Source organism: Rhinolophus sinicus, chromosome 17, assembly GCF_057876585.1.
Source record: "Rhinolophus sinicus isolate RSI-liver-muscle chromosome 17, RSI-T2T, whole genome shotgun sequence".
NCBI lineage: Eukaryota > Metazoa > Chordata > Mammalia > Chiroptera > Rhinolophidae > Rhinolophus > Rhinolophus sinicus.
In genome coordinates this window covers 151,409,674-151,422,733 of record NC_142517.1, presented here as the reverse complement: position 1 = coordinate 151,422,733, position 13,060 = coordinate 151,409,674, and the positions used below count along the sequence as shown (strand labels likewise).

The 13,060-nt window shown below is 38.5% G+C and overlaps 1 protein-coding gene across 11 annotated transcripts in view; it reads left to right on the top strand.

Annotated features, from left to right (window-relative positions):
- The window catches only part of RBMS1 (RNA binding motif single stranded interacting protein 1), a 198,214-nt gene that overhangs the window by 148,379 nt on the left and 36,775 nt on the right, over positions 1-13,060 (top strand). For all 11 annotated transcript variants that reach the window (XM_074337078.2, XM_019727264.3, XM_019727271.3 and 8 more), the window contains exons 3-4: positions 6,432-6,490; positions 11,884-11,975. In XM_074337078.2, the coding sequence (XP_074193179.1) occupies positions 6,432-6,490; positions 11,884-11,975 (151 nt within the window). The remainder of the gene's footprint in view (positions 1-6,431; positions 6,491-11,883; positions 11,976-13,060) is intronic.

Here is a 13,060-nt window from a genome sequence, read left to right as displayed (position 1 = left end):
CTGCATAAGTTGTCTCTTCCTGTTCCATCTCATATACCAGGAACTATTTATTCACAAAGGCACACCCAGCTATACAACGCAAGTGGAAAGGGGCAGATATCGAATGTGAGCGTTAAGCCAAAACCACTGGAATGAAAAATGGAATATCTTTCTCTACTTTAAATATTTGGTGTTATAGAAACATTGAAACTCTTCAGGGCCAAAAAGATAACGCCTTACAAATTCTGTTTGCTGTTGATTTCCTAATTTCAAAATTTACATGGCTTGTATCTCATCTTCAAATGCTTACCACTTCCTATACCAAGTAAGTAAAGCAATATAACCAACCAGCCGAATTTTTCAAGGCAGTGGGGATTCAGAATAACAAGAATAAATGACTCCTTCTACTTTTCTGTTTGAGGCCTCATTCTCCAAGAAATTTTTCTATTAGCAAAACAAACGTACATACTTTCTTTCCTTCCCCTATTCAACCACAGTTAGGAGAGCTGAAGCAAATTGTAGGAAATCCCCTATTCCTGGGAGGCCATTGAAAAAATAAAGCAGCAGAAAAAGCAAGTTAGAAAATTGCATATACAGTATCATCTTTGGGTGGGTGTACATGTATATGTATTTTTTTCTTTCCCTCAAAAAGTCTAAAGTAACAAGAGGGGTTTTGGCTTTTAATCCCCAACTCCATTCCTGCGGAATGGATACATGGGTTACTCTTTTTTAAGCTTTAAAGCCAGTCCTGCGGCCTCCTCACTGATACTGTATATATGTTTGTTGGTGGGCTTCTTATTCCACATAGAGCAATGTTGTCAACCCAGAAAGTCAGGCAACGCCTTTCTGAATGATGCCAGTGTCTGTCTTAGAGACTGTAACATACAGAGTCTACCCTCGTCCCCTCACTCGTTTGGAGCTAACTGTGCAGATTCAAGAGGGGAATTGCTTTGAACCTTTGGAACAATCTGTGTTTAGTGACCAAAGTTTCTGCAGTTGTCAACATGCTTGGCCAAAGCAAACTTCCTGCCTCCCGTTTTTGCTACTTATTAGCTGTGTAACCTTTAATAGGTCCCATACTCTGCTCCTCAGCTTCTCATCTACAGAGTGGGAGTAATACTTTACCTACTCAAAAGGTTGTGGTGAAGATTGAAATAAATGACCTGAGTTACTTAGCACAGGGCCTGGCATAAAATAAAAGCTGTTAAATGTAAGCTATTACTTTTATTAGTCCCTTGAATTAACTTGCTACGTGATGGACTTCCAATGTTGGTTCGGATCCTGTAGCCACACACTCCGAAGTTTTATTTTCTGTTTTTCTCGTTTCAGTCCCCTGTCCCTCCTTCTTGTCATTGTCATTTGCACGGGAACAGCATCTCTCACAGGATGTATGAGTCCCTCTTGTCCTTCGGAGGCAGTTCAACTAGTAAACAAAAACAGTCATCCTATATGCGTGAGCAATATCCCACCCATTTTCAAACATAAAATCTTGTTTACAGATGTACACTTCTTACTGTTGTTTTCCACACACTCGTTGCTGTTGCGGGTTTAATGGTGTACATAAAATATTCCAGAAACACACACACTGCAGATGACCCCATGGTGCCTTAAATGAATTTAGAACTGGAATCACCAGTATTAAAATAACATCAACAACCATTATCGCCATCTGTTGGTGGTGGGTGGAGTAGACGCCACTCTCCAGAGCCTTGGCTTATAATCGGGAATGTTCAAAAGCTGCGAATTCCCTCATAGAGGAATGTGTGTGTGCGCACACGCGTTACACTCAACTGGACAAAGTCTATAAGGATATGCACCAATATGTTTAACATTCATGTCCAGAACTACAGGTGATTTTGCTATTTCAACTTACTTTTTTTCTGTGTCTTCTAATTACAATAAGTTATCCATTTCTTTTGTAATTGGGGTCAATTGAAGGAAAGGTAGAATTTAGGAGGGACTCATTGTTCGAGGCAGAGGAGAAAATGAAGCTTTATTTACCAAGTACAAACTAACATATACTTAGATTTTAAATTACAGCAGATGAAAGAAGAGCTCTTAAATGGAAACGGGGAGAAATGACTAAAGCTGTGTTGCAAACAAAAGAAATTTGGGTAGATTCTAAGCAAAAGGTTTTATCAGCCAAGTTCACTTGGGCCAGTAGGTTTAAATGTGAGTTTTTATTTGGTATCCCCGCCCTTTGAAATTCTCGTTATTCTGTAGTCACATCTCCTAGTTCCCCTTTGTCCTTTTACTGTCAGAGCTTCCTCTGGAGTGGATTATCTCCTGAGCAAAGAACATTATATTCCGGGTATTCAGGGCTGTGGTCTGAGCTTTGTTACTTTGAAGCTGGATAAAACCCAAAGAATCTGTATATTCACATTGTCCCATAAAATTCTACAGCTTGCTTTCTTGGGCCTGCTCCTCTTTGGTGTTCTTAGAGTGTATCTGCCAATCAGAAGACCTGTTTCTCCCAAGACAATGTATGTATGTCCCTTTTACTTGATGATTTTTTTTTTCAACCAATAAATCCTTATTTATAGGTGCAAATAGGAACAAGGAAAGGGGAAAAGCTGGTTGCTCTATGAATTTTGACCCCACTAGCTCTTACTCTCATCAGCACGGCGGATCAACAGTAGCATTAGACTAACTGTTAATCATCTGCAGTGGCTTCTCCTCGTCCCCATCCCTTGCCCCACCTTATGAAATCTTACTGTGAGTAAAAAGTGGAGGGACATGGGGAGCACTCGGAACCCGGCTGCTCCTTTCCCCGTTCCTTGAGGTGCCATTTGATGGACGGCTCTTCTCTGTGTTCTAGATCCTTTCTCACATCATCAGAACTACTTGTTCTTTACTCATTCGCACAGCACAGTGACTGCCTCACCCTCCGAGAAGCGAACAGTCACCAGGGCCTGAACTTAGTCACCAGGCCCTGACCGATGGACACTGTTACGCCTTCCGGTTCAGGGGTCTGTGTTTTAAGGAGAGCCTGTTGTGGTGTGAGTGGTGGAACTGAGCGGACTGCCCCCAAAGCAAATATTTGAGGCGAGGGAAAGCCTTCAACACGCCTCAGTGAGATAAGCATCTTCCTCACTCACTAGATTGCAGGGAGGCGAATATATGCAGTAGTTCCAAAGAGTGAAAACTGTTTGCTGACTTTCTGGGAAGTCATGGTCTTTCAGTTTTAACCCACAAATCATGATGAAAACCACAATAGAAAGTAAAACTAATAAATTTCAGAAACGTCTCTTCTCCTATACTCCCCCCCTTTGTTTATCCCTCTTTCAACCATAAGCTACATGTTTATTTCTTGTGTTTAAAACAAACAAAAACAACTTGGAAAATAAATCGATTCCAGTACCGTAATAGAGCTTCCATTTTGTTCCTCTCCTTTCATACTCTTGAGTGTAGAAAGGAAATGTTTTTCAAAATTATTTCATAGATAAATTGCGGGAGAACTTAAAACACAATTCATTTTTGAGCTTTGGGATTTTAGGCAAGATCTTAGGCTCAAAATTCCAATGAGCTTTTGTTTTTCCATTTGCAAAACTAAGAAAAATAGCACCTGTCTCATTGTGGAAGTTAATTAAAGATTGTTGTGGAAGTTAATTAAATAAGATCATACATGCAAAATGCCTGGCACAGTGCCACAGAACATAGAACTGAGTAAATGCAATCCCCTTGCTGCTTTCTTATAAAACGGTCGACTAAATGGTTGAGGAGATGGTTTCATGGACAGATAATGTTTGAACAGTTTCTTCAAATTCAAGCACGGGCAGAATAGGGTAATGGAGGGATGCGGGACATGTTTCAAGTGATGTTTAAGGTAAATGAATGCAGCAGACAGAATTGGAAGAACCCGAGGCTGGAGGCAAGGAGAACTATTATGTGCTTTTTGCATAGCTGTAGACATAGTGAAGGGAAGGAGTGAATATTAGAAACACGTCAGAGAAAAAACTCAAGAGTCATTGACTGACAGGATTTCAGGAATGGCTAAGTTGACGTCTGAAGGCCCCCATGCCTGGTGAAAGATTGAGAGTGTGACAGTGCTATTGAATGAAAAGAGACACAAAGACATGAAGGGGAGATAGGGAAAGATGTGTTTGGGGTTCTTTGGGGATGGGGTTTAGAAAATAGTGGGCACAAGGTGACAATAACTAGATATTTAAGTGTCTTAATAAGATACTAGGATATTTAAGTTAAAAAAGGTAGAGACAAACTAAAACGTTGATAAATTTAAAACAAAAACAAAAGGAAAAACCCAGAAAGGAGAAATGGGCATCATCAGAGAAGCTGCATGAATTAAATTCGTGTCATTGGATGCATTTCTGAGAAATAGGAAGGGTTGAGGACCAAACTGTAAATGTGATGAAAGTACTTGGTTAAGGAGGGAGAGGAAGAAGCCAAATGGGCAAAGAACTGCTGACCGAGTTCCCAGGTGGAATGAGATCCCTGGAATGGGGCAGAGGCAGAGAAAGGTGCGGGAAGTGAGGCGTAATGTCAAATGTAGCAAAGGATCAAAGAGAACACAAACCAGAAGGGAGTGTGGCGTGGATGGAGTATCTGCTACCAAGGGCCTTTCCTCTTTTCCCACTTCCCACATCTCCCTTTCTCCATGTCTATCTTTCCCATCATTAATGCAGAAAGCAGAAGGGTGCAATGGCCTTCCCTAAGTTTCTTTTCTTCTGGATGGTTTACGAAAGACCCTGAACTCTACCACCTCAAGCAAAATCTCTTCGTCTCTGTGACTCTCAATCCCCTTATCCTAAATTGGAGTTGTACCAACTTTGTTCCTTACTTTTGTAAAGGTGTGAGGCAGGGATGCAATCTAGAAGCATTTCAGCTAAAACTTGTGCCAATGGTAGAGGACTGGTAAATATCAAGCATGTAAATAACCTAGGCAGATAAATGGTCACAAATTTTTTTCTGGTTTGCAGATTTATTTATTTTTTTTATTTGGTAAGCTTAGTGACCCGTGTTAATGTTGTCATAAATACTCAGAATCTCTACAGGGAATTAAAGGTGTTTGTGCTGCATTATGCTTCGTGGATGTAATTATTATTTGGGCCTTAAATTATCTTTACTTTCATGCCTAGTTAGTAATCATTTGATTATATGATTACACAGTGAAATTTTACTGAGGAAGAGAGGTGCTCAAGCCATTTGTTTCTTCTAGATAAATATATTTCAGCTTGTTTAATGCACAAAATAGAAACTTAAAATATTCACAATGGTTTAAAATGCTACACAGATACTTCCATTTCCTAAAACTTTTTTTCTTTACCCATATCAATATGGTTTTATTGGAATATGGAATGTAAACAGATTCATAAAACTTTTAAGACACCATTGTAGTCCTCAAAATCAATCATAAGAAAGCAACATTAGAGAAAATGTGAAAAATTTAAAGTAAATATATAGAAAAGTAAAATTCTGTAATTTACCCTGTATAAATGAGGAAAGAAGTCTCAGATGTGCGAAGTAAGTTATGTGCATTGCCCAAAGTCCCAATAATTTTTAAGAATTATTTTTTAAGGCTTTTTTCCCCTCTGTTTTTAGAAGACAAGCATAGATAGCAATGCTTTATATCATGGTGTGGTCACTATGAAAAGCGTAGAATTAGTGCGTGTATTTAAACTATACTGCCATTTCATTGTCAGTAGCAGTGTACTAAGTTGCAGTGTTCTGAATTTTTTTCCTTCTTCCCCCAACTTCTGTTGTGCATTAAGGAATTCGAACACGTTACTCACCCACACCCTCATAAAATTAATGCTTAATTCCTCGTTCATTATTTTCTGTTCTTTAGTGTCCGTTTCTTGCACTCATGTGCGTGCACACACGTTAGAGAGTATACTGTATAACTGTTATTACAGATTTACAAACAGTTATCAAAATCTTAGCTTAGAAAAGACCCATTTTAAATATCCCATCAAGTGTGTTAAATATATACCCACGCACATACACCTTTCTGTGATGTTCTAGAGCCAGGCAATGCTGCTTGCAAAACCAAAATGAACAGAAATGTTGCCGGCAGCTTCCCTCCCACGATTAGTTTTAAAGGCTGTGTGGATCTTAATGCTTTCCTTTAATAATTCCGTAGCCTTGCATTAGGCTTTGTATTTGATCACGGACATAGTGTTACTAGAAGAAACTATTTTGTATCGAGCTCACATTCCTTTTTTTTTCCTTGTCCCAAGATTGTCAGGTAAGTACCTGATTTTTCAGAGTTAAACGTCAAACTAATCCAAAGATATCAGTGGCAGGCCTACCCAGGCCCTTGTCTTAGTTTAGTTTAGAGTTTAAAATTCTCATTTCCTGTCCCCTAGTAAAGGACATTTTTTACTTTCAAGTTTGCAGATGTTTGAAAAGTATGTGTGTTTTCGGGACTTAGATGTTAATAAGGGTTCCTTGATTGTAACTTCTTCTTTTTTATTTTCTTTTTTGTCTTTTAGATATGGGAAAATAGTCTCCACAAAGGCAATTTTGGATAAGACAACAAACAAATGCAAAGGTATGTTTCCTGGGCTGATGATTTGCTAAATCGTAGCTTTAGAAAAATGATGGAATTTTAAACCTGACGTTTGGGTTTAAAACTACCTCCATTTTATGAAAAGCCAAATCTTATGTGTCACCCAGTTTCTGTCTTGCACAATGTCAGCATATTGCTTACGGTTGTCCCTGGTTGAGTTTTGGCTGGAAACCCAACAACGGCAGCTAGCGGTTTGCCAGAATCCCAGATCTGACGCCAGTGGAGTTAACATGCAAAATACTGGTTGGCATGGAGCCCCTACTCTTAAAAGAAGGGGTAAGAGTTAGAAAACAGCTTTTCTTTCCTGAGCCTGAGGAGCTTAGAGCTGCTTACTGAAGACCGCTGGACTGTACTAAAGAACTGAAAAGATTACATATTGTGCAAATTGGCTCTATTAATTAGAATAGAGTAGTTCTAAGCAGTACTTAATTACATGTTTCAATACTCCCACTTGTTCTCCGCTGAATGCCTGTTGACAATATTGGCAGCAGGGAGGAGAGAACCATTTTCACTGACCAAATTGTAATAGGGAAGGGAGGTCATACACCCCTTTGAAATATGCTGCTGCATTAATTTGTTGCACTGACCTTCAGTTTTCCGTGTAATTAGGATGAGCTCATCCAGCTCCATGAGCTGGAAGAGGCGGCGTCTACAGTAGGCAGCGCTGATGCTCCGTGCCTCTGACTTTTAATGATCCAGCATCTTAACAACAGACATGTGATTTCTAGGAAAGGGGAAGAATGGAGTCAGCTGACTTTGAGTCTAACTACTGACCCCTGAATTGAAATAAGGTTGACAGGAATAGGCAGAGAAGGCAAATCTCCTCGTTAATTAGACCCCGGTGTTTCACGTAGTGGTGATGGCTGTGGCTCTGTGGCTCAGCACCATCTACAAAAAGGCAAAGAACGAAAATGAACCCTGTGGTCGGGCCTCGCCTTAGAAGCCAGCCATTTCTTTTCATCTAGACTTGAAGTGATTCATTATATTTCTGTCTCTTCTTCAAAGCCCCTAAATATAAAGAAGCTATTGTCGCAAGTGTCTAAGCCCATGTTTAATCAACATGGGCCATTCAGGTGGTTTTGTCTTGGGACAGGGAATATAGAGCAGCTTTATGTAGAGCGGTACTCAAAAAAAAAATTTAAATGAATTAAACTAGAGAGTTAAATTGTAGACTGAAATGTGTACACTTAGTTGCCAAGATTAATCTTATTTAACATAATTATAAATGATTTGGGAGAACCAGGGACAAAGAAAAAAAATCTTTTTTGGTTTTATAAAGAAAAATGGACTCTCGCATGTAAAACAGGAAGCTGATCTCAAAAATTAGTTTCAAACCCCAAGAGAAATCACAGTAAACAGTGGTTTTATAGCTTTTTATAGCCTTACCCTACCTTTTCACCCCGTCCAAAAGTTAAAAACAAAATAAAACAGAAAAGAAATCTTATAAGGCAGATCAGTGTGTTAAAAAGCAGAGCTGCCGTAACTGAGAGAGAGGACCCCCTCGTTCAATTCTTCTTCACACCCCTACACTGAAAACTATTGTACACTCTTCTTCAGTGAGAAGTTACCACTAGAAACCAAAATTCCACAAAATGCTCCATGCAATCTACAAAAAGTATAAGTAAAAAAGGCTAAATCTAATATATTATCATAATACAAACCCATAACAGTTGGAAAGGGTCCAAAGATAAGTGGAGAGATTTGGGGGGCTTTGAAATAAGGGTAGGAAATTCAGAACCAATTTTCAATACAGTATGTATTGAAACCTTCCCCTGGAGATACTGTTTTGTGCCGATGGTCAGTGGCAGAAACCACGCAGGGCTCTTTGTCTCACGCAGGCCTCTCATGAATAGATGTCAGCAGATACCTGTGGGTTGGTGGGTAAGTGAGGGGAGAGAGTAAGCAAGAATGAGTTTATAAAATCCTGGAAGCAAGAGTGAGAGAGCTCCTGAAAAAAAGTTATTTTAGGACGAATGAGAAGAAATAATACAACATGTAGCTCATAATGAAGACAGCTAACATGGTAGCCGTGTGATAGACCACTTGAGAAGGTTGGTACGTGGATAGATGGGTGAATCTAGATGCATACGAGATTATAAAATATTCGTATACATGAAAACTGCTTGTGTTGTATACTAATTTATTGAGATTGAACAGATCAGAGAATTTGATACCTGGAAATTAGACACCTTAGCTGTCACAGATCCTTTTTTGTCACAAAACATATTGTGGAGCCTCTATCCAAGAGGAGAAATTAAGCTGAAGGAAACGTAGCTCTGAATAACATGTACCTTAGTTATTAAACTTAAAAATTTATGGTTCAGTTGCTCATCTACATTTCATTTTTTTGTCAGTTTTAGCCAACAATAGGTATTTAAACATTTTGAGACAGTAGTTGCCCCTTATCCATGGGGGAACACATTCCAAGACCCCTAGTAGATGCTTTAAACCATGGAGAGTACCAAACCCTACATATACTGTTTTTCCTATACATACACACTTTTGATAAAGTTTAATTTATAAATTAGGCACAGTAAGAGATTAACAATAACTAAAAATAAAATAGAACATCTATAACATAGTGTAATAAAGGTTATGTGAATGTGGTCTCCTTGTGTGTGTGTGTGTGTGTGTGTGTGTGTGTTAACCAATCTGATAACCGAGATAGCTACTACGTGACTAAGGGACAGGTTGTGTGTGCAGCATGGACACCCTGGACAAAGGGATGATTGACACCCCGGGTGGAATGGAGCAGGACACCATGAGATTTCATGGCGCTACTCAGAGCAACTCACAATTTAAAACTTATGAATTGTTTATTTCTGGAGTTTTACATTGAATGTTTTTGGACCGCGGTTGACCATGGGCAACTCGAACTGAGGAGTTCGATGCTTACAGAGTTGCATATAAGACCAGAACACACACACACACACAAGTAAAAATGGGTGAAGATAAATCAGACCAAAGGGGAAATTAGGGGTAAGTGTAAGAAACTTAAGGTTACTAGAGAAATGGCCCTGTGTTTCATAGTGGCCAAAGCAAAAATAGAAAACCTATTCCCATGATTCATTTATGACAATATGGAGGAAAATCCAGGAAGCAGGAGTGCCATAACATTCCTGGTCCTGAGACCTGAGAAGAATCCTCCTGGGAATCTGCACAGAGGGTGCTGTGTTACTTAGTGAATCCATAATCCCACCTTCAAAAATATCTTTATACATATTTATATAATGAAACCCATAGAACCTGTGTAAATCAAATTTGTGTATTACTTGAAAGTAATATAGAGGAAATGAAAGAGCGCAAGTTTGCATGCTTACCTATTATATTTGTTTTCAACAAATACTTCTGAAACAGTTGGAATGTGGCTAGAAAAGGCCAAAAAAAAGGATGTAAACAATTCACTAAAATGCAGCTATTATGGATTTTTCCTAATAACAAAATAACAAATAAAGTAATAGTAATGGGACCTGAGCAGATGATAACTTCACTATAGTAACATCAAATTTAAGATCTGTTTATTGTAAATTTTTGACAACAACAAAATTGGGGGAAAAACTTAAATGTCCATCAGCAGGAGTTACATCATTTCAGTGTAGTGGACTGTTCACTTATGACCTGCTAAAATTGTGTTTGGTAATAAAAGATGTGTGCGCGTGAGAGAGTGAGTGTGTGTGCGCACGCCTGTGTGTCTCCATAGAGGATTGCACTAACAGCAGATTTCTAAAAGATACCCAAAAATATGTTTAACCGAATTTCTGACTGGGCAGTTGAGTAACCCTCTGCTTTTACCTGGGTCAGCCTCTTCTTTTTCTTTCCAACCTGGCTGTTTTCTCCACTGTCTAAATGAAATTAAGCCTTATTTCAATCCAGTTCCAAGTAATACAAGGAAGCTGCTGCTTGTTTCAGCTTTAACACTCATCTCTCCTAAAATATTTATTTCTGTAATAGATAATCTACTCCATTTCATTACAACTTATTTTGTTACCAGGCAATATTTTTGGTACTGATACTGCAAACTGACCTTTGGACTATTTCCAAGCTTTCTGTTTGATCTTGTTGATACATATGTCTGTTTTGACATGAGTCCCTTACACTCTAGATCACTGTTCTTTATCATATCTATAAATAAATGATAGGGCTGGCCCCTCTTCTGTGCACCCTCCAAACACTGCTTTCCTTTTCCAAAATACTCTTGTTCATTTAAACTTAATTTAATAGGTTCGAGTTCCAAGAATATCTCTGTTGGTATTTTTGCCTGGTGCCCTGATCTTTTAAACAGCGTGCTAAGTATACTTTTAACCTTTTCTCAATAACTTAAGTTATCACAGTGAAAAATCACGGGTTGCCTATTTTAATACAATGATGCTGCTCATGGGATCAGTTGATTCCAGGGCTGTTGCTCTTAACGCGGTGCAAGTCCTGTTCTTTGTATAGTTTTCCTATTTTCTTGTTACTAGTTTTCACGGCTAGATACCGTCCATATGCTTATTTTGTAGCAGCCCTACCCTCAACCCGATCCTCCTTTCCCCCCCTCATTTCCTGCTTTTGATTTGTTTTGGCCAGGGAAAATAGCTGACCAGCTTGTTCAAACTGTTTGTAAAGCTGTACATAAATAAGCTTTGAACCAGGGCCTCTCTTAGGAGGTTATGTGATTATTATTATTATTATTTTTTTAATATTTTGGTTTTGGACTTTAGGACATGACCCACGGAAACAGCTATTTTGGGTATCTGGAGGTATCCCCCCCCCCCTTCTTTATTTTGAAGGGAGATCATGATGAACTCTATTTTAGGTAAATAAGTAATTATATTTTTAACCAAGTACTAAAATTTAGATTATTTTGTATTCTAGGCATCTAACTGTTGTGTTTAATGTATTTGAAAAATAAAGTTTAGTCTACAGAATAAACATAATTTTTGTTTGTCATTTGTAAGCTCTGTAGGCTGGCTCTGTCTTTCTTACCAAATCATGAGCAATGCTATTTCTCTGAAGTTGCTTTCCACCACCACCACCGCCTTCTCCCCCCTTTTTAAACTTTGGTTGGTAACTTGGGTGTCCTTTTTTTGTTTCTTTGTTAGTAAGTACAGGGCACCTGAGATCTGGAAAAGAGGAAAGCTGGGTTTTTGGTTTTGTTTTTGCTTTTTCAGTTTTTTCCTTTTTCTTCGAAGGGGAACTTGTCTAGCCAATGATAGACCACAGGGAAAGACAGCCAGAAAAGTATGCTGCACTGCAGCTGTTAAAAGCTGGAGACCTGTCAGATCACCCAGGTTTTCATTTCTGGTTGCCTACATCAGAAACTAAATAGTCATTCTTTTCCTCTTTACATAATTATAAGGTAATGGCTTAAAAACTAAGTGTGTTTTGCATTTCAGGTTATGGTTTTGTCGACTTTGACAGTCCTGCAGCTGCTCAGAAAGCTGTGTCTGCCCTGAAGGCTAGTGGGGTTCAAGCTCAAATGGCAAAGGTGAGTCGAGAGCCAGTAATCACTTCTCTAGTCCTTGGCTTTGGTTCTGAAGCCCGACACATTGCTTTTCCTATCACCATTCGCGCTCCCCCATCCATCCCAGCTAGCCACAGCTACTTCTGGACACTTGTCCCATGTCTCCACATCCTCAGGAGTAGTTCTAATGCAGTGTAAGCTATAGTTGCTATTTTGAATCTGTACAAAAAGTGAGACAATTTTAGTCATTGTTTATTTATGAGATATAAAGCTTCTCTTTAGTATTTCTACAGTAGCTTTATCCAAGACTTGTTTCTGATGAACTTTTATTAATAGCATTCTAGATGAGGGGTACTGTTGAAGTGGTATTTATGCCCTTGTCTTTATTGCCTAAGTGTAAATTTGGTTTATATCGCACCCAGAACCAATAGTACATTTATTAGGACATACATATAATTATGTACATTTTTTTTTCCAATTGTGGTCCTGGAATTGCTATGGGAAATATTGTAAGCCTGAAACTCAGCAGTTTGTTATTTTGTGTATTCTTTACAAAAGATCAATAATTTTATTTTATCTGGCTTTTTGAAGTAGAGAGGAAAGGGATTTTGTGCTGGCCTCTGCTACTTCTGAATAGTAGCATGATCATTTCCTGAGGAGCATTCATATTTCCATCAGGAAGGATGATTTATGGAAGTTCAAGGACTCTTGTAAAGAGATAAGTTACCTGCTAAGAACTTATGTATATTGAAGGACGCATATGTGGCTACCAGGATAGAGATTTACCTTGATTTAAAGGAAATAGCATAAATAAAGATTTCAGGAATTAATGAAAGGTATCAGCTTTCTAAAGTAGTCCTTGATGTTTAATGTTTTTAAAGCTTTGGACTGAGTCAGCCTTATTTTAGATTTTCTTGAACTCCAGAGTAAGTGGCTAAAATAAACAGGGCTGTAAATATGAAGGACCATGATTTTCAGGTTATTTGTCCATAATATAGAGCAATTCCTTGTGATATTGTTGAGAGAAAGTGATGATGAGATTTTAAATTATGTAATTGTGAATATGCAATCCTGGTATTATCTATGACTTATCGACTGTTTAATCTACC